This window comes from Limanda limanda, chromosome 9, assembly GCF_963576545.1.
Source record: "Limanda limanda chromosome 9, fLimLim1.1, whole genome shotgun sequence".
In the NCBI taxonomy this organism is placed as follows: Eukaryota; Metazoa; Chordata; class Actinopteri; order Pleuronectiformes; family Pleuronectidae; genus Limanda; species Limanda limanda.
Genome location: NC_083644.1, coordinates 2,874,217 through 2,893,417, shown reverse-complemented (window position 1 = coordinate 2,893,417; position 19,201 = coordinate 2,874,217). Strand labels below are relative to the sequence as shown.

Below are 19,201 nucleotides of genomic sequence, written 5' to 3'. Positions count from 1 at the left end.
AGTAAGCCTGAATTCTGGGAGCGGAGTGCTCTAGTTGGTTGATAAGGTACTAACAGCTCTTTGAGGTAAAATGGTGCCGCATTATTAAGGCCTTGAAGGTGAGGAAGAGAATTTTAAAATTATTTTCTATTCTAGATTTAACCAGAAGCCAGTGTAGCGATGCTAATACTGGAGAAATGTGCTCTCTTTTCTTGGTTCTTGTCAGGACACGTGCTGCGACATTTTGGACAAACTACAGAGTCTTTTTTTAATGAATTACAGTAATCCAGTCTGGATGTAACAAAGGAGTGGACTAGTTTTTCTGCATCTTTCTGCGAAAAGGACACACCGACTCTACATTAACTTTAGTGACCTCCGACATGCGAAGCCAGGAGTCGTTGCTGCCGACGTGAATTACGATTTTACTGTATTTACGTTTTGTTTTAGCCAGCAGCTTCAGTTTGGATTCGTCTGCCTGCTCTGGCACCTTGGATGCAATTGACTGTGGTCGCTGGTGTCGCTAACCTCACGTTTCTCAGAACCGAATTGCCAATTACCAGAGTTTGCTTCTCAACGGGTGCGTCGCTGAGTGGAGAGAATCTTTTTGAAACGTGAGCTGGTGGCTCTTTAATCTGGGCTTTTTCCTCTGTAATCAGTAAACATCTTTTACCCCCACTCTGTTTGAAAGGAAATGTATGACTCCAGTCCCCAATTCCACTGCCTGTGATGGGCATTTATTTCACCACAGCCTCATACAATGCATCATTCTCTGTCTGCCTTCTGGTTTTATTTCTGGCTTCACTGAGCTCTTAGTTCGTTGGTGTCAAAATTACAGGGAAGCAGGAAGTGAAACTTACCAGGCCTGGAAAGTCCCTAAAATCAAACCCACTTATCAACAACAGCTCAGTGGAAAGTTCCATCGGGTGTAATCAATCAATCAATCAATCAAATTTGATTTGTATAATAATATATACTCACAAATCACAATTTGTCACATAGGGCTTTAACATGGTGTGACATCCTCTGTCCTTAACCCTCAACAAGAGTAAGAGTAAAAGCTACTAAAAAACATTTTAACAGTGTAAATAGAGAGAGCCACATGTGAGGATCCGTCTCCCAGGACGGACAGAAGTGCAATAGATGTCAAGTATACTATATATCAAGCTGTCCTGCTGTCCTGCAATCATAGTCTATGGTCAGCTGCCAGCAAGATCATGATCAAGCATTAAGATCAGATGCATTATAGTCCACAGTCATTGTTCACTGCCGCCAGTTAGGATCCATCATCAGCTGCCACCTCATTCGTGCTCCACCACCGTTATCAGATGCCAACTTGATAAAGGATCTGCCATTATTATTACGATCAGCCAGCACGATATAGAATCCGCCACACTGGATCCACCATCATCAGGTGTTTTTGCCTTGTAATCAGTGATACAGGCCGAACTTGAGGGTACACTGAGGCTCAAGGTAAATCTGACTTGCTAATGGTTTGTATGGCAATGCACTGCACCAATGATTTCGACGTCAATGGTTTTTCGCTCGCCGCAAACATATCGCACCAGGGAACACACTGGAAAATGATTTTAACGATAAACAAATTTTCCCATACACATAATTAAATGTCCCCTCTGCCCATCCACTACAAGCACACAAGCACATAATAGTGATATTAATAATAATAACAATCTGTATTTATAGAGCATTTTTCATAACATATGTTGCAAAGTGCCCCACAAAGGCAGCATAAAAATAGGTTGTACAAAATAAACAATGTATATAAATACAAGTTCTGTGTAAGATTCTCAGTAAAAGTGATAAATATAAATAAATACACTTTATCACAGTCATCACACAAAGATGTTGTGCAAACATTTCCTCATAATTGTGTTGGTTGTGTTTTTTTCCACTGATGCCAGTTGGCCTATAACAGTGTTTTGTTTCCTTCAGTCAGTGACTTATTGCCCAGTCACACCCACACATATACTGTATATATACTGGTGTACGTGTTCCTCTACTGACCACTCAACCTCCAGGTTCACATTCTCTGCTTCCACATCTTCTTATCTCTCAGGTATTTTGATCTGATTTGACGTGGGTTTTTTTTTCTTGCGCTGTAAGAGATTGTTTGTTATGATTTGGCGCCATATACAAATAAAATTTAGTTTGGTTCAATCCCAAACAATCTGGTGGGTGTCGGGGTCTTGGCACATTATGTTCTGCAAATAATTGTAATACAATCAAGCAGCAATCAGGTGCATTTCTGTTCAGATTTAAAATATGTATGTCTAAAAAGCTGTTTATGTTCATTACAGGACAACTGTACATCCTCAGCCATGGGCCCCATAGTCAGCATCCACGGCGACCACAACAGAGTCTCATTCCAAAGAATACGCGGAGGCTCAATCGACATCTCAGGCGATGTGCAGCTGTACCGGACTCTGAGCCGTGCAAACCCATCAGGGAATATGTTGGTGTCTCCGCTGAGCATCAGTTCAGCTCTGGCTATGGTCTACCTGGGAGCCAGAGGAGACACAGCTGCTCAAATGGAAAAGGTACATCACACCATGTCTCTGTTACCTGTCATTCAGAGAGTCAGAGCTGTGGGACCAGTTGGTTATGATGGAGCAGACTGAACAGAGTTTCTAAACCATCTGTTCTTCTGACTCTAGATAAATCCCCTGACACAAGGTCCAGTATGTGCTGCTCTCTGACAGCAGGACATTGAACTGACAGTTCAGTTCAGTTCATTAAACCAGTTTGCTTTCTGAACAGAAGAACAAATCTTACAGTTTCTTATTTGTATCTTATTTTAGTCTCATCTATTAATGACTTCAATGTTAAAAATGTGCAGATTTGAATCTGCAGTGTTTCACTCGGGTTTCTATAGAAGAAATCTCTATAAACAGATTCTGCGTGTGAATATGTAGAATTTGCAGGTGAGAGATGAGATTGTATCACCTTCTGATTTCTACATTTTACGGACATTTTACAAGTGGGCTGGCAGGAAAACTTCCAGAAAATGTTCTGAGCAACTGACTCAGAGATTAGCTTCCTCACCTACAGACCCTGGACTCTTAGGTGCACATCTGAAAGCATTTAAATGTCATGTGTCAATCCAAACTTCCACACAGGCCCTGTCATTCCAACCTGGTGAAGACTTCCACGCCAACTTCAAGAAGCTGATCGAAAACATCAACTCACCATCGGCTTCATACATTCTGAAAACAGCCAATCGTCTGTATGGGGAGAAAACTGAAAAGTTCCTATCTGTGAGTTTTTAATTGTTCACTTATCACAGCAGAAATTGATACTTAAATAGATTTTTTTTAAATATCCTTGAAAGTATAAGATGATATATGGTCTCTGCAGCGGTTCCTGGAAGACACGCGTAAGTACTACAAGGCCGATCTGAAGACTGTGGATTTCATCGGAGCCGCAGAGGCGAGCAGAGTGGAGATCAACACCTGGGTCCAGAAGCAGACAGAAAGTACGACTTTACACATGAATATAATGAAAAAGGGAATAAATCTTTCTACATTGTTCTGAATTGTCAGGTTTTCTGTTACATTTCAGATAAAATAAAAGATCTCCTGAAGCCGGGGACAGTCTCTAGAGAGACAAAGCTGGTTCTGGTCAATGCCATCTACTTTAAGGGAAACTGGATGAACCGCTTTGATAAAGCACAGACTAAAGAGATGCCCTTTAAAGTCAGCCAGGTAAAAAAGTCGCTCATCATAATTTAGCATGTTGTGTAGCGTTTGTACTTTTATTTATGGTTATTACATTCTATGTCCCTTAGCTTCTCAAACTAGAGTAGATAGTAACTTAATCACAATGAAATGATTAGCTAGATAGACATTTTAATAGTTGTTTGTGTTTCTGTGTTTCAGAATGAGAGCAAACCAGTCCAGATGATGTTCCAGAAGAAGAAGCTGCCCTACCAATCCATCGGTGATCTGCAGATCCTGGAGCTGCCGTATGAGAAGGAGGAGCTCAGCATGTTGATCCTGTTGCCTAAACAGTCCACAGACGGCTCTGACCCTCTGCTGAAGGTACACAGAGAAAAATCAATAGATTATTTCATATTGAGAAGCTCAGATAAAAGCTGCTGCTCACTCCCCGTCGAGCACCTAACAGCAGACAGACAAAGATGGAGACCAGCTGGTGAAGGAAGTTGATCATCTATGCACTAAAAAGGCAGATATTTTCCTCAGGAGTTGGTAGAGACCAAAATGGTAAAACTACTACATGTGTATATTATGCATCTTACAACTTACCAGCCTGTGCAATGTTATTTGTCTTTAACAGACTCTGTGTTTACTAAACAACTGAAGTTTAGCTAAAAGGAGGCAACAGCAACTCAATCGATGATTGTTTTTTAGGGGGTAGAATATACAACAAGATGGAGAATATCCCTTGTACTGCACTTATTAATACCTACCACTAGTTGGTGTTATCGGATGTTAGCGACCACCAGCAGATGTTAGGGACATAACTTCTATTGTGTACTTTAGCAACATCAAATGTTTCAGCCTTTTAATCACAAGAGAGCCTCTTCTTAGTTCTTAGAGATGTGATAAAATGTATTTGCTCTGTTCCAGCTGGAGAAGGAGCTGACAGTGGAGAGGCTGAATGAATGGACCGACAGGAAAAACATGGACGTCCAGTCAGAGATCATGGTTCAACTGCCAAAGTTCAAGCTGGAGGAGAACTACGAGCTGAACGACCCTCTGTCCAAGCTGGGCATGACGGACGTGTTCTGCGCGTCAAAGGCCGACCTGTCTGGCATGAACGGCAGAAGAGATCTCTACGTGTCTGCGGTGGTACACAAGGCCTTCGTGGAGGTGAACGAGGATGGCACGGAGGCGGCTGCGGCCACAGCAGTTGTCATGGTAGGTAGCTGTGGGCCGAACGAGCGCAAGGATCTGTTGTTCAAAGCAGACCACCCCTTCCTCTTCTTCATCAGGCACAATAAAACCAAGTCCATCCTCTTCCTCGGCAGGTTCTCATCTCCTCAGTAGACAGAACCAGGAGAGAAAGATATTCAAATAAAGGCTTAATCCTTTAAATGTGGAGGCTTTATTTTCTGGGATTAATGCTAATTAGCTTGGTTTTTTCTTCTGTTTTTGCACTGAAATTATATAGGAAGACATTAATTAATGAAGAGGGCTTAATCCTTTAAATGTGGGCTTTATTTTTGGGGGGATTTATGCTAATTAGCTTGTTTTTTTCTTCTGTTTTTGCACAGAAATTATAGAGGAAGATATTAATTAATGAAAAGGGCTTAATCCTTTAAATGTGGGCTTTATGTTCTGGGATTTATGCTAATTAGCTTGGTTTTTTCTTCTGTTTTTGCACTGAATTATAGATGAAGAAATTCATTAATAAAGAATATTTTTGATCCAACAATGATTTTTGTGTTGATTTTGGAAAGACAATTTCTGGAGTTTGTGTTTCACATGTGAAGAAGCAGCAGGAGATCGTCCGGTTCAGACTTTTTCACAACAATAGAAGCTGTCCAATATTGAATATGTTTAAAATGGTTCTAATAAGTAAGGTATAATTGTGCAGTTTATTTCCTGCTGTAATATAATTACGTAACATATAAACCAAAGAAAGAATAATGATGATGAAGAAGTGAACCAGCATTGTTTGTAATCAGAATGTATTCATGCAGTTTATAGCAGAATTAAAAACTGAAAAGCAATAGTATAAATTGCAATAATGCCCACTTCAGTAATAGGTAAATAATATGAAAATATATTTAATTAATTTTAAGATAGTTTGCGTACCAGCGAGGCGATAACACCTTCCTGTTTCTAAATGGTTCCTTCCATCCCGAGCAATGGCGGCTCCAACAGGCGGATCCCTCTCAGGCCGACGTATCCCAGGATTCATTGCTGCTTTTCACAGAGATAATGGCGGCAGATAAAGACCAAAACATGTGATGCTGATACTTGAAAATTAAAATGCTTGTATCATGCTTTCAACTCACCAAGGGACCAGATCTGGGCCAGATTGTTACTGAGCCCGGGACATTCTGCTCTGAGTGTCGTACACAATGCACACGGAGAACACCATCACACGAGTGCAGGTAAACACACATGTTGTGCAGTGTGCACAGATGTACACACTCACTGATGCCCCGACATATTAGGAACCCCCCGGCCCCTCCAATCCTTCACACTGACAACAACTCAGCAACCTCGACAGACAAGTGTAACTGTAGAACTTTGATCCGATGCACTTTTCCATTTGGTCCAGAACAAAGCAGGACTCTTATTTTAGTCCTCATCAGATTGAGTTGCATTTTGTTTTGCATCAAAATTCTACTTGAATCCGCATTGGACTCGGTCGAATTTACGTTTATCTCTCACTGGTGTCAGGACCTGGTATTTGGGAACTACAGTTCAGCCTCCATGTGGAGTCAAAACCTGACCACATGTTCTTTGTTCTGGAGACAAACCAGATCCTCCAGAACTCAATCTCCCAGGGAGCTTCAACGTCACACAGAGGTGGGAAAAATGACCTGGCACATAAGTTTCAATCACTATTAGTCACACTGGGTCCCATGACCCGTGAGGTCACCAGACCAATATAAGCCAGGTCCCCTCTCTTCTCTCTCTTTTCGACTCATTCAGAGGAGAAGTGTGGCTTCTCCAGCTCACCTCCCTTTCTGCTCCACTTCCATGGAGGAGAGCGGCAGCTTGTTATGCTCTTCACAGTATTTCTTTGCATGCAACTAGCTACTTTCTCTAACCTGCAAGCATACTTACATACACATATTTAAACTTCTTTTCCCAAGGGCAACATACAGAAAAATATACGAAGGACTGGGCCACTCACTAGACGTGAGGTATACTGCCTCACTTCTAATGCACTAATATTGGCAAAATCAATCAAATGCAGGTACATTACGTTTGATAATTGAACATGTTTGAAGAAATAAAGCCTCCATTATAGCTCTCCATTAGTAGATTTTAATTTTATTTTTTACAAAAAGGTTTGCAGGTCATTCTCTCATTGAGAGTTCAGATTGGTTCTTCGGGTGCTGATCCCCCTTCATTGTCCTCTCTGAAGGGAGAGATAAGAAGAGAAATAGCGTTATGGATATTTCAAGCTTATTACACAAATAAATGATTGGGCTTGTTAACAAATTGTCATCAACTTAAATTGACTAAATTTATTAAGTAATGGGGCTTATTAACAACTGAAAACTGTGTATATTTTCAACTCACCTGTAATGGGATGAATGTGGCGCTCAGTGGGAGCAGTGATGCTTCGCTTTGGTCTGAAGGACAACTGGTAGTCAGTTGGCGCCACCTAGTGTTTAAACTAAGAAGTGCAATACAGTTGGCCACAGTGCATAATATTTTTAGACTTTGATACGGGCCAATTAAAAATGTCCTTCACTCTTTATTCTGTGTACCTGTCGATCATGTGCACCCCCGCTACTGCCATAGATTGAAAAGAAGCTGAAACAAAATTCCAAAACCACCCATTTATTTGGAGAGGCACCAAGAGACAGATGCTAACGAGGAGACAGGCAAACAAAATAAAATATAACCTCCTACGTGGGAAAAAAAAAAATTTAATTAGGCAAATGAATGCAATTAGAGTAAAATTATATTTTTTAAGCAATAAATAGGCCTGTTTGAAACCCTAAAAAAATTTTGTAGCCACCAAAATATGTCATTGATTATTGATAAGGAGATTTTGTCTGATTTGGTCCTTACATGAAATCAGGGAACTTCTAACTTATATATCAGAAGTGATTTAATTATTAACATTCAATGAAATTTCTCATGAACTCATATTGTTACTCAGGTGTGAGGGACACAGGAAAAGGGAGGGAGGGCTTCTGTGGAAGGGGAGTCGGGTGGCAGTTATGTAACAGAGGGTTCAAAGGTTTGCATGGATAAGAAATGTTTCTTCATGGTTGCCAGCGGTGACTGTGACCTTCCTTGATGAGTGAGGACGAGACATTATCACAGTAAATGCCACAGACACAACTTTCTACTTTGGTCCTGAGAGCTCAGTGCACTGGAACTAAAGAAAACACATGCAAACGGACCAAACACAAGCAAAGGAAGAAAATGTCTTCATCAATTTGACAACACAACACCACACATTACAGAAATGCGCTGCAATTAAAGAAACACACATTTCTACGTTGGTCCTGGGAGCTCAACGCACTGGAAGTGTTACCAGGGGACACCTAAAAGTGATGGACACTGCTGCCACATCCAACAAACATCCAACAAATTCAGTTCCACAATATGGACGACACATTGCCTGGAGAAAAAGAAGAATGCTAAGTGATGTAAATTACTCACAAAACAGGGGCTTGCTTGTTAGAACTGTTTATTCAGTTTAACAGGAAAAACGGCAGCTGAAACCATTGAAGAGTCGTGTCGCTCTAAAGACAACATGATATTTGATATTTGAGGCCCAGTGGCTCTCAGAGGGTTAACAGTAGACATGTGCAGTAATAAAGTTGATTATTTATTAAAATAAACCAAAAACGTTAGAGTTAGTTTGTGGCACCAAGAGAACAGAACATTCTGCATGTTCCTCACTGTGTTTGTCTTGTCCTAATCTGATTCCATTATAAACTTTGAAAGCATGACAGATTTAATATTTTCAACATAACTCCTGCACACAGTCAGTACTGAATTCATTTTGAATGCAACGTACAATTAGTTTTCTTTTGCATGGTTTCATATAATCGTATACGCCATTAAACATCACTTTTATCATGATTTAATCGACTAAGGGATAAAAACTATTTTCTAACTGGTTTGCTGTAAGTGCATCTGTATTGCTCACAGAGGCTTGGTCCTTTATATCATTACTCTGGAAATTTGTAGAGATTAAAAGCATAAAGAGAGCAAGTTGCTTTACAATTGTAGCATAAGAAAAGGTCGTAAAAAAGGTCGTAAAACATCAACAATGTGCATGAATACAACTTCTGTGTAAGATTCTCACTAATAGTGATAAAGATTAATAAATAAACTTGACCAGAGTCATCGCACAAAGAGGTTGTGCAAACATTTCCTCGGAATTGGGTGGGTTTAGATTTATTCCACTGGTGCCAGTTGGCCTTTAGTTGTTTTTTGTCCCCAGCAGTCAGTGGCTTATCGCCCAGTCACACCCAAACATGTACTGTATATATACTGGTGTACGTGTTCCTCTACTGACCACTCAACCTCAAATAATATACAAATAGTATAAATTGCGCTAGAGCCCACTTCAGAAAAATGTGGCCCAAATGTTTCTGTGCTGTTTGTTATTCACTACTGTGTCACTCTCCATTGTTTTATGACCTGAAAATACACATTAAAACAAAGAAGAAGATGACAAAACTGCCTTAACAAGCTCTTATGAAAGGAAATAAATACAACTGCATAAAACAAATCAAAAGGCATCAAATAGAAAAAATGCCGACAGACAATGGGGTCAGCACCAGGTCACTATATGTAAATATTAAAACACACTTTGTATTTCTTATACAGTTGAATAGTTTGTCATTTAATGACCCTAGAGTGGTTACTCTATATCTACACTCACTGTTTCCTAAATATGTTAAATAAAAGTGGAAGCACAGGTTCAGGTGATGAGCTCATTTAAAGAAGCTATGAACGGACGACGCTGCAATTAAACTCAACACTGCAGATTATTTTGAATGCACCTCTAGATCCTTGTTATTCAAAACAAAATCATTTCACTTGAGGGCAATAGAACAATGAGCTGAAGTCACATTATGTCCCAGCTCCAGAGAACTGAAGATGTCTGTATCAAACTCTGCTAAAGGCATCACCTCTCTCTTGTGAGCATTGTCTGGCACCAGAGAGATTATAGTGTGTAATTGTTCTCAGTAGTAAATACGTTGCAGAAAGGAACCAGGAAATAAAAGAATAAAGTGTTGTGCAATAGGAGTAGACTTGACGTTGGCTAATTATTAATAATCATGAAATATGATTATTAAAATAATAAAAATTATCTATCAAAAATAATTAAATTATTAATTGAAGATGATCAGTAATCAAATAACAATAAAACCACTAATGAGAAAATAGGAATTATCAATTAGAAAGTACAAGCTATCAATTAACAATGATAAGGTTATCAACCAAGAATAATGAAAATAATTAGTCAAAAACAATAAAATTATCAATTTAAGAATAATACTATCTATATTAATAATTGAGAAAGGGGGGCACCACCCTGGTTTCCAGGGACCAACGATGTCAAGCTATAATTATCAGTCTCATAATGATAAATGTCAAATTAATAATGTCAATATTTTAATATTAACGATTACTTAATAAACAGTGAAGGCTTCTAAGTTCGAGCACAGGCAATCATAATCCAGCTGCAATCACACACTTATGCACAAATAATCACAGACTACAGATACTTTAATTACAAAAGTATTTATTAAAAAGGGGAAATAAAGTTATAATGTTTTTCAATGATTTATCATTTTAACAAGCTCCAATATTTCAAAGATAAACACAGCAGCAGCACTTATCACAATTCAGAAAATACATGGACAACCTGCGGTCTACCTATGTATGTCTGTCTCTATGTGTGTGTGTGTCTGTGTCAAAGTGTCTCTCTGTGTATGTGTGTCTATGTGTGTGTATGTGAAATAAAGTTAGTGTTATTTAATGATTTATCATTTTAACAAACTCCCATATTTCAAAGATGACAACAGCAGCTTATCACAATTTAGAACACGCATGTAACCTCTGGTCCATCTATGTGTCTCTGTGTGTGTGTATCTGTCTGTGTCTATCAATGTGTGTGTGTGTGTGTGTGTGTGTGTGTGTGTGTGTGTGTGTGTGTGTGTGTGTGTGTGTGTGTGTGTGTGTGTGTGTGTGTGTGCGAGAGAGAGAGAAAAAGAAGGGGCGTGGCGATGACGCGTAGTGACATCACATCTAAGATGGAGGCCGATCATGATTCGTGGAATCAAGGCCTAAAAACTCTCAAAATGGCGTATTGACTACAAAACAAGATGGCGGAGCCGTTGTGAATTTAGAGCCAGGATGGGAGGAGAGAGAGAGCGGAGGCGTGGCAATAATAGACTCAAAATGGTGGGTTAACTTGCGTTATTCAAGATGGAGTCTATGTTAATGACACCATGTGGCCGGAGCGCACACTGGTGGTCGTCACATGAATTACACAAAGGAAATTTTAGACAAAGAGAATTCTTATCTCTGCTTGGCTTTGGGGGCCGAATGGTTTCCAGATGTGTTCAGCCTCTCTAAGCATAGATTTAACTATGTGACATGATCTGTATTATAAATACAGATCGGAAGTGTGTATAGGTCGGTTTAGAAGGAGAGAGAGAGAGAGAGAGAGAAAACATGTAAGGAGAGTTCAAAGAAGCTCTTAAAAACACGCCAGAGATAGATTAACAGTGATTTAACCACTCAGTCCAAAGCGGACGTTGTGGGCTGAGGTTCTGATCGGTAAACTCACTGCAGACTAACACAGACGTTAACAGTGTGGCTGGAGGCTTTCCTCGCAGCGCTCAACCACTAACACCAAACCCGGAAATGAACCGGAAGTAGCGGCTCGTCGTAGCCGGCTAAAACAATGAGACTCAGCGGTCTCGCAACAGATACAATCAAATATTAAACAATATGCTACGTATCAAAACTAACATCTGCCCAGACAACATAAGCCTCTTACTGTGACCGTGATTTCGTGGGTTGCATGCCCATTGGCGCGAATCCCCTGAGGTTCAGTGAATCGCTTGAAGTCTCTCAGGCGGGCTCTCGTGAGCACCGCAGCTGGGCCGGAGCCGATCCGTCGTGCTCCGTGGCGAGATGAGGTTTCGTCTTCTTCTGCAGCAGCGGAGCTCGTGGTCACTCACAGGAACGTGCGGCTGTTTGTAGCCGTTGTAGATCGTGTGGAGAAAGAATAAAAGTAAAGTCCGTGTGGAAAAGGAAACAGTCTGAGATCGTCCAGCGAGCAATTTCCTGTTTGATCTTTCCAAGTTAAAACAGGAAAAGTCCTTTCCAAAATAAAACGTCAACTAAGATAAAAGAATGAATGAATGAAATGGTCTCGTTGTCACATCAGCATCGGAGGAAAAAAAGGTTTCTGTGAGCTCAGCCTTTTTAAGTCATGTTCCAGGTGACTCCCCCCTGGGAGGAGGGGTCAGGGGTCAGTGTGGCCCTCCAGCCAATTGAGTTGTCAGGATTTGGCCCCCAGGGGCGGGCTTACAGTGGGGACCCAGGAAGTGACCTGCTGCCACATGGTGATAAGGGCCCCATGCTGGATTTTAAAATGTAAGGGGTTATCCGAGCCTGGCCTAAGGTTTTACGACTCTTTGTTCTAAGTCAGATCCCTGGGCCTTGCCCAACAAAAGTTACAGGAGTGGTGTGCAAGTAAAATGAGCAGTTCACCGACATTTTTCAAGAAACAGGGCTGATGTAACAAAGAACCAAAATACTCAAAACAATTTAAAATGAATTGAAAAGAGTAAAATTCAAAGAACTGCTCAACATCAAACTGCAAAAACAAATCAACGACTCCTGAACTGTATCCAACACAAAACAATTGTCTAATTTTCGATTTCTTTCACCACAGTTTTGAGATTCTCTTGTTTTTCTCATTTATATCAATCCATCATGTCTGAAACAAATATTTATTTTCTTTCAGTCTCAGTTGTCATGTTCCTGATTCGGTTGTAATTCTGCATCCAATCAAAGAAGATGAAGTTGTCACTGCATATTGTTCCGAATCCGATTTTGTTTTTATTCCTGAACCCACGGGGGGGGGAATTAATTTGAAGCTCACCCTGTTCACACAAACAACATTCCAATATGATACGTGTCAAAAAGCACAGGTCAACAAACAAACAGAGGTACGTGAAGAGTAAGGAGGTCAAATAAAAAGCAATAAAAAGTCAATTATAAGATAAGAAATAGATGTTTGTCAATCATGTAAAAAGCATAAAAGATGAGGGTTTTTTTTAGATAAACTTCATGTTACAAAATGTCCTGTACATTAGTGGTGGTAAAAGTATAGTGTAAAAGTATAAAAACATATCAAATCAGCGATAAATAAATAAGGTCCTGATGAAGTGACGAAGTGAAGAACATCTGTTTATCAACACACGGACATTCACCTCCTTCTCCTGTTGACCGTTATATGTACAACTGGGTGCTGGGGTTGATTACTCCTTCTGTAGAAAGTGACACAAGACGGAAGATGTTTAAAAACCTTCCTTTTTAATTACTAGTGGTTGTACTCTGAAGCCTTGTTGCTGACTGTTTAACCCTTTGCAGAGCTAATAATTAAAACTGAAAGACAACTCCGGTCTGAGAAACTCATTATTTCACATCTCATAATAAATTCCCACTACACAGACAAACAAAGTACAAATATAACCTCCTAAGTGGAGGTAAAAAACTGAAATTAAATTCTACTTAGGGTTTGAAAAGGAAAATAAATGCATTTAAAATGAAAAAATTCAGTTTGAAACATTCACAGTTTCTTGTAGCCAACAAAATATCTGTGTGTCATTAATTATTAACGAGGTGTTTTCTCTGATTTGGTCCTTACATGAAATCAGGGAACTTCTAACTTATGTTGGTGAAGTGTTTTAATTATTAACATTCAATAAAATTTCTCATGAACTCATATTGTGACTTAGGTTCCACGAGGTGTTATATCAAATATGTTCAAGGTTTGAGGGAGACAGTAAAAGGGAGGGAGGGCTTCTGTGGAAGGGGAGTCTGGTGGCAGTTATGTAACCCCAGGTCCAAAGGTTGATCATGGATAAGAAATGTTTCTTCATGGTTGCCAGCAGTGACTGTGATCCTCATTGATGGGTGAGGACGAGACTTTATATCAGTAAATCCCACAGACACACATTTCTACGTTGGTCCTGAGAGCTCAACGCACTGGAACTCAAGAAAACACATGCAAACGGACCAAACACAAGCAAAGGAAGAAAGCGTCTTCATCAATTTGACAACACAACACCACACATTACAGAAATGCACTGCAATTAAAGAAACACACATTTCTACGTTGGCCCTGAGAGCTCAACGCACTGGAAGTGTTACCAGGGGACACCTTAAAGTGATGGACACTGCTGCCACATCCAACAAACGTCCAACAAATTCAGTTCCACAATATGGACGACACATTGCCTGGAGAAAAGGAAGAATGTGAATGCTAAATGCTGTAAATTAATCACAAAACAGGGGCTTGCTTGTTAGAGCTGTTTATTCAGTTTAACAGGAAAAACGGCAGTTGAAACCATTGAAGAGTTGTGACGCTCTAAAGACAACATGATATTTGATATTTGAGGCCCAGTGGCTCTCAGAGGGTTAACAGTAGACATGTGCAGTAATAAAGTTGATTATTTATTAAAATAAACCAAAAACGTTAGGGTTTGTTTGTGGCATCCAGAGAACATAACATTCTGCATGTTCCTCACTGTGTTTGTCTTCTCCTAATCTGATTCCAAGATAAACTTTGAAAGCATGACAGATTTAATATTTTCACCATAACTCCTGCACACAGTCAGTGCTGAATTCATTTTGAATGCAACGTTTAATTAGTTTTCTTTTGCATGATTTGATTTTTCGAATACGCCAGAGGTCTTCAACAGGGGGTCCCCGACCCCTAGGGGTTCCGTGTAGGTACTGCAGGGGGGGTCGCGACATTTTTGGTCGAGACAATTTTATTTATTTTTTTTAATTATTTTTTATTCATTTTTCAACCGATTTTTTCCCCACAAATTTAAATGTCTTTATATACACATTGACTTGCATATTACATATTGTGAGGCTGATTTGACCCTCTGCCTGACAACCTCCATCCGTCCAGGGTTAGATAAGTTGTGTGCTACCCATCAGGGTTCGACATCTGACTAATGTTGGAGTATGTGTTCCATCCACAGATGGCTTCAGGATTCACTGTCTCTTCTACATATATGTTTAAATTAAAAACATGAATATATGAAACTGTGTAATATTTGAATAGTTTAGTATTAAATGCACAATAACAGGGTAGCTATGTTTATACATGGCACTAGGCCCATTTTAATATAAAACACAACTTTATACACTATATACAGCATGGGGTCCCTGCTCCATCTCTCCACCAGTTTGGGGGTCCTTGGCCTGAAAAACTTTGAAGACCCCTGGTATACGCCATTAAACATCACTTTTATCATGATTTAATTTACTAAGGGAAAAAAATAATAATTCAACCTAATTTGCTGTAGCTGCGGCCGTATTTCTCACAGAGTCATTTCACAAAGAGGTTGTGCAAATATTTCCCCCGAAATTGGGTCAGTTTAGTTTTTTCCCACTGGTGCCAGTTGGCCTTTAGCTGTGTTTTGTTCCCAGCAGTCAGTGGCTAATTGCCCAGTCACACCCACACATATACTGGACATATACTGTGTAGTGTTCCTCTACTGACCACTCAACCTCCAGGTTCACATTCTCTGCTTCCACATCTTCTCATCTCTCAGGTATTTTGCATAGATAATTCTATCTGATTCTACGTGTCGGGGATTTTTCTCGCGCTGTGAGAGAATGTTTGTTATGCTTTGGCCCAATATACAATGAAAATTGAGTTTGGTTCAATCCCAACTCATCTGGTGGGTCTCAGGGGGTCTTGGCACCTTTTGTTTCGCAAAAAATTGAAATGCAATCAAGCAGCAATCAGGTGCATTTCTGTTCAGATTTAAAAAGATATGTCTAAAGAGCTGTTTTTGTTCATTACAGGACAACTGTACATCCTCAGCTATGGGCGGCGGCAGCAGCAACAACCACAACTACAACCACGGCAACATCTCAGGACGCTCAGTCAGAAGCTCAATCCAAAGGTCAATCAACATCGAAGGCGATGTGCCGCTGTACCAGACTCTGAGCCGTGCAAACCCATCAGGGAATGTGTTCCTGTCTCCGCTGAGCATCACTTCAGCTCTGGCTATGGTCTACCTGGGAGCCAGAGGAGACACAGCTGCTCAAATGGAAAAGGTACATCACACCATGTCTCTGTTACCTGTCATTCAGGGAGTCAGAGCTGTGGGACCAGTTGGTTATGATGGAGCAGACTGAGCAGAGTTTCTAAACCATCTGTTCTTCTGACTCTAGATAAATCCCCTGACACAAGGTCCAGTATGTGCTGCTCTCTGACAGCAGGACATTGAACTGACAGTTCAGCTCAGTTCATTTAACCATTTTGCTTTCGAAACAGAAGAACAAATTGTACAGTTTCTTACTTGTATCTTATTTTCGCGTCATCTGTCAATGACTTCAGTGTTAAAAATGTGCAGATTTTAATCTGCAGTGTCTCACTTGGGTTTCTACACATCTCTATAAACCGATTCTGCGTGTGAATATGTAGAATTTGCAGGTGAGAGATGAGATTTTGTCGCCTTCTGATTTCTATATTTTACAGACATTTTACAAGTGGGCTGGCAGGAAAACTACAGAAAATGTTCTGAGCAACTGACTTGGAGATTAGCTTCCTCACCTACAGACCCTGGACTCTTAGGTCCACATCTGATAGCATTTAAATGTCATGTGACAATCCCAACTTCCACACAGGCCCTGTCATTCTACTTTGGTGAAGACTTCCACGACGAATACAAGAAGCTGATCGAAGACATCAACTCACCATCGAAATCATACATTCTGAAAACAGCCAATAGTCTATATGGGGAGAAAACCGAAAAGTTCCTAACTGTGAGTTTTCATTTTCCACTTATCACAGCAGAAATTGATACTTAAATAGAATTTCTTTGTTACTTCCTTAAGAGTAAAATGAAATCTGCTCTCTGCAGCGGTTCCTGGAAAACACGCGTAAGTACTACCAGGCCGACCTGAAGACTGTGGATTTCATCGGGGCGGCGGAGGCGAGCAGAGTGGAGATCAACACCTGGGTCGAGCAGCAGACAGAAAGTACGACTTTACACCTGAATTTAATGAAAAAGGGAATACATCTTTCTACATTGTTCTGAATTGTCAGGTTTCCTGTTACATTTCAGATAAAATAAAAGATCTCCTGAAGCCAGGAATGGTCTCTGCAATGTCGAAGCTGGTTCTGGTCAATGCCATCTACTTGAACGCAAAGTGGATGAACCGCTTTGATGAAGCAAACACCAAAGAGATGCCCTTTAAAGTCAGCCAGGTAAAAAAATCATTAATCACAATGTAGCATGTTGTTTATTGTGTGTACTTTCATGGCTATTACAGTCTATGTCCCTTAGCTCCTCAAGCTAGAGTAGATGTAACTTAATCAAAGTGGAATTATTAGCTAGATAGACATTTTAAAAGTTGTTTGTGTTTCTGTGTTTCAGAATGAGAGCAAACCAGTCCAGATGATGTTCCAGAAGAAAAATCTGCCCTACAAATACATCACTGAATACGCTCTGCAGATCCTGGAGCTGCCGTATGAGAAGGAAGAGCTCAGCATGTTGATCCTGTTGCCTGAAGAGTCCACAGACGGATCTGACCCTCTGGTGAAGGTACACAGAGTAAAATCAATAGATTTATTCATGTTGAGAAGCTCAGTTAAAAGCTGCTGCTCACTCCCCGTCGAGCACCTAACAGCAGACAGACAAAGATGGAGACCAGCTGGTGAAGGAAGTTGAACATCTATGCACTAAAAATACAGATATTCTCCTCAGGAGTTGGTAGAGACCAAAATGGTAAAACTGCTACATGTGTATATTATGCATCTAACCAACTTACCAGCCTGTGCAATGTTATTTGTCTTTAACAGACTCTGTTTACTAAACAACTGAAGTTTAGCTAAAAGGAGGAAACAGCAACTCAATCGATGACTGTTTTTTTGGGGGTGGAATATACAACAACATGGAGAATATCCCTTGTACTGTCCTTATTAATGCCTACCACCAGTTGATGTTATCTGATGTTAGCGACCACCAGCAGATGTTAGGGACATAACTTCTGTTGTGTACCTTAACGTTATCAGATGTTTCAGCCTTTTAATCACAAGACACCCTCTTCTTAGGCTTTAGAGATGTGATCAAATGCATTTGCTCTGTCCCAGCTGGAGAAGGAGCTGACGCTGCAGAGGCTGAATGAATGGACCGACAAGGGAAACATGTTAGTCCACGCAGAGATCCTGGTTCACCTGCCAAAGTTCAAGCTGGAGGACGTCTACGAGCTGAAGGAGCCTCTGTCTGAGCTGGGCATGATGGACGTGTTCAACCCGTTAAAGGCCGACCTGTCTGGCATGAACGGCGGAAGAGATCTCTTCGTGACCGAGGTGGTACACAAGGCCTTGATGACGGTGAACGAGGAGGGCATAGAGGTGGGTGCGGCCACAGGACCCCGGGAAAACAGCAGCTCAGGACCGTGGAGCGGGGAACCCTTCAAAGCAGACCACCCCTTCCTCTTCTTCATCAGGCACAATAAAACCAAGACCATCCTCTTCCTCGGCAGGTTCTCATCTCCTTAGTAGACAGAACAGGAGAGGAAGATATTCAAATTAAGGCTTAATCCTTTAAATGTGGGCTTTATTTTCTGGGGTTTATGCTAATTAGCTTGGTTTTTTCTTCTGTTTTAGCACTGAAATTAAAGAGGAAGATATTAATTAATAAAAAGGGCTTAATCCTTTAAAGGTGGGCTTTATTTTCTGGGATTTTTGCTAATTAGCTTGGTTTTTTCTTCTGCTTTTGCACTGAAATTGTGGAGGAAGATATTAATTAAAGAATATTTTTGATCCAACAATGATTTGTGTTTGATTTTGGAAAGACAATATCTGAAGTTTGTGTTTCACATGTGAAGAAGCAGCAGGAGATCGTCCGGGTCAGACTCGTTCACAGCAAAAGAAGCTGTCCAATATTGAATATTGTTAAAATGCTTCTAATAAGTAAGATATAAATGTGCAGTTGTTTCCTGCTGTGACAGAATTACGTAACATATAAACCAAAGATAAACAAAAGAAAGAATAATAATGATGAAGAAGTGAACCAGCATAGTTTGTAGTCAGAATGTATTCATGCTGTTTATAGCAGAATTAAAAACTGAAAAGCAATAGTATAAATTGCACTAATGCCCACTTCAGAAAAAAGGTAAAAAATATAAAAATATATTTAATTCATTTGAAGATAGTTTGCATCCCAGCGAGGTGATAACACCTTCCTGTTTTGAAATGGTTCCTTCCATCCCGAGCAGTGACGGCTCCAACAGGTGGATCCCTCTCAGGC

At 40.3% G+C, this 19,201-nt stretch overlaps 3 protein-coding genes across 3 annotated transcripts in view; all 3 read left to right on the top strand.

Annotated features, from left to right (window-relative positions):
• Positions 1-19,201, top strand: part of LOC133011050 (NAD-dependent protein deacylase sirtuin-5, mitochondrial-like) — a 231,594-nt gene that overhangs the window by 66,909 nt on the left and 145,484 nt on the right. Inside the window, exon 4 of the mRNA XM_061078731.1 lies at positions 12,139-12,159. Coding sequence (XP_060934714.1) covers positions 12,139-12,159 — 21 coding nt within the window. The remainder of the gene's footprint in view (positions 1-12,138; positions 12,160-19,201) is intronic.
• Positions 2,316-5,391, top strand: LOC133010445 (leukocyte elastase inhibitor-like). The gene is made up of 6 exons (XM_061078027.1): positions 2,316-2,591; positions 3,114-3,251; positions 3,352-3,469; positions 3,556-3,698; positions 3,873-4,034; positions 4,584-5,391. Exons 1-6 carry the CDS (start codon positions 2,316-2,318, stop codon positions 5,001-5,003), a joined length of 1,257 nt encoding a protein of 418 aa, XP_060934010.1. The 3' UTR covers positions 5,004-5,391.
• LOC133011048 (leukocyte elastase inhibitor-like) lies at positions 15,386-18,722 on the top strand. The gene is made up of 7 exons (XM_061078729.1): positions 15,386-15,487; positions 15,744-15,998; positions 16,572-16,709; positions 16,808-16,925; positions 17,012-17,154; positions 17,324-17,491; positions 18,040-18,722. The coding sequence occupies exons 2-7, from the start codon at positions 15,765-15,767 to the stop codon at positions 18,448-18,450; spliced, it is 1,212 nt and encodes a 403-aa protein (XP_060934712.1). The 5' UTR covers positions 15,386-15,487; positions 15,744-15,764; the 3' UTR covers positions 18,451-18,722.

Bases quoted from the DNA above. Each gene is read 5' to 3' on its own strand.
- LOC133011048 (XM_061078729.1), top strand. From the start codon at position 15,765: ATGGGCGGCGGCAGCAGCAACAACCACAACTACAACCACGGCAACATC. The intron at 16,710-16,807 runs GTGAGTTTTCAT...TGCTCTCTGCAG, and splicing joins AAACCGAAAAGTTCCTAACT to CGGTTCCTGGAAAACACGCG. The intron at 17,155-17,323 runs GTAAAAAAATCA...TCTGTGTTTCAG, and splicing joins TGCCCTTTAAAGTCAGCCAG to AATGAGAGCAAACCAGTCCA.
- LOC133010445 (XM_061078027.1), top strand. From the start codon at position 2,316: ATGGGCCCCATAGTCAGCATCCACGGCGACCACAACAGAGTCTCATTC. The intron at 3,252-3,351 runs GTGAGTTTTTAA...TGGTCTCTGCAG, and splicing joins AAACTGAAAAGTTCCTATCT to CGGTTCCTGGAAGACACGCG. The intron at 3,699-3,872 runs GTAAAAAAGTCG...TCTGTGTTTCAG, and splicing joins TGCCCTTTAAAGTCAGCCAG to AATGAGAGCAAACCAGTCCA.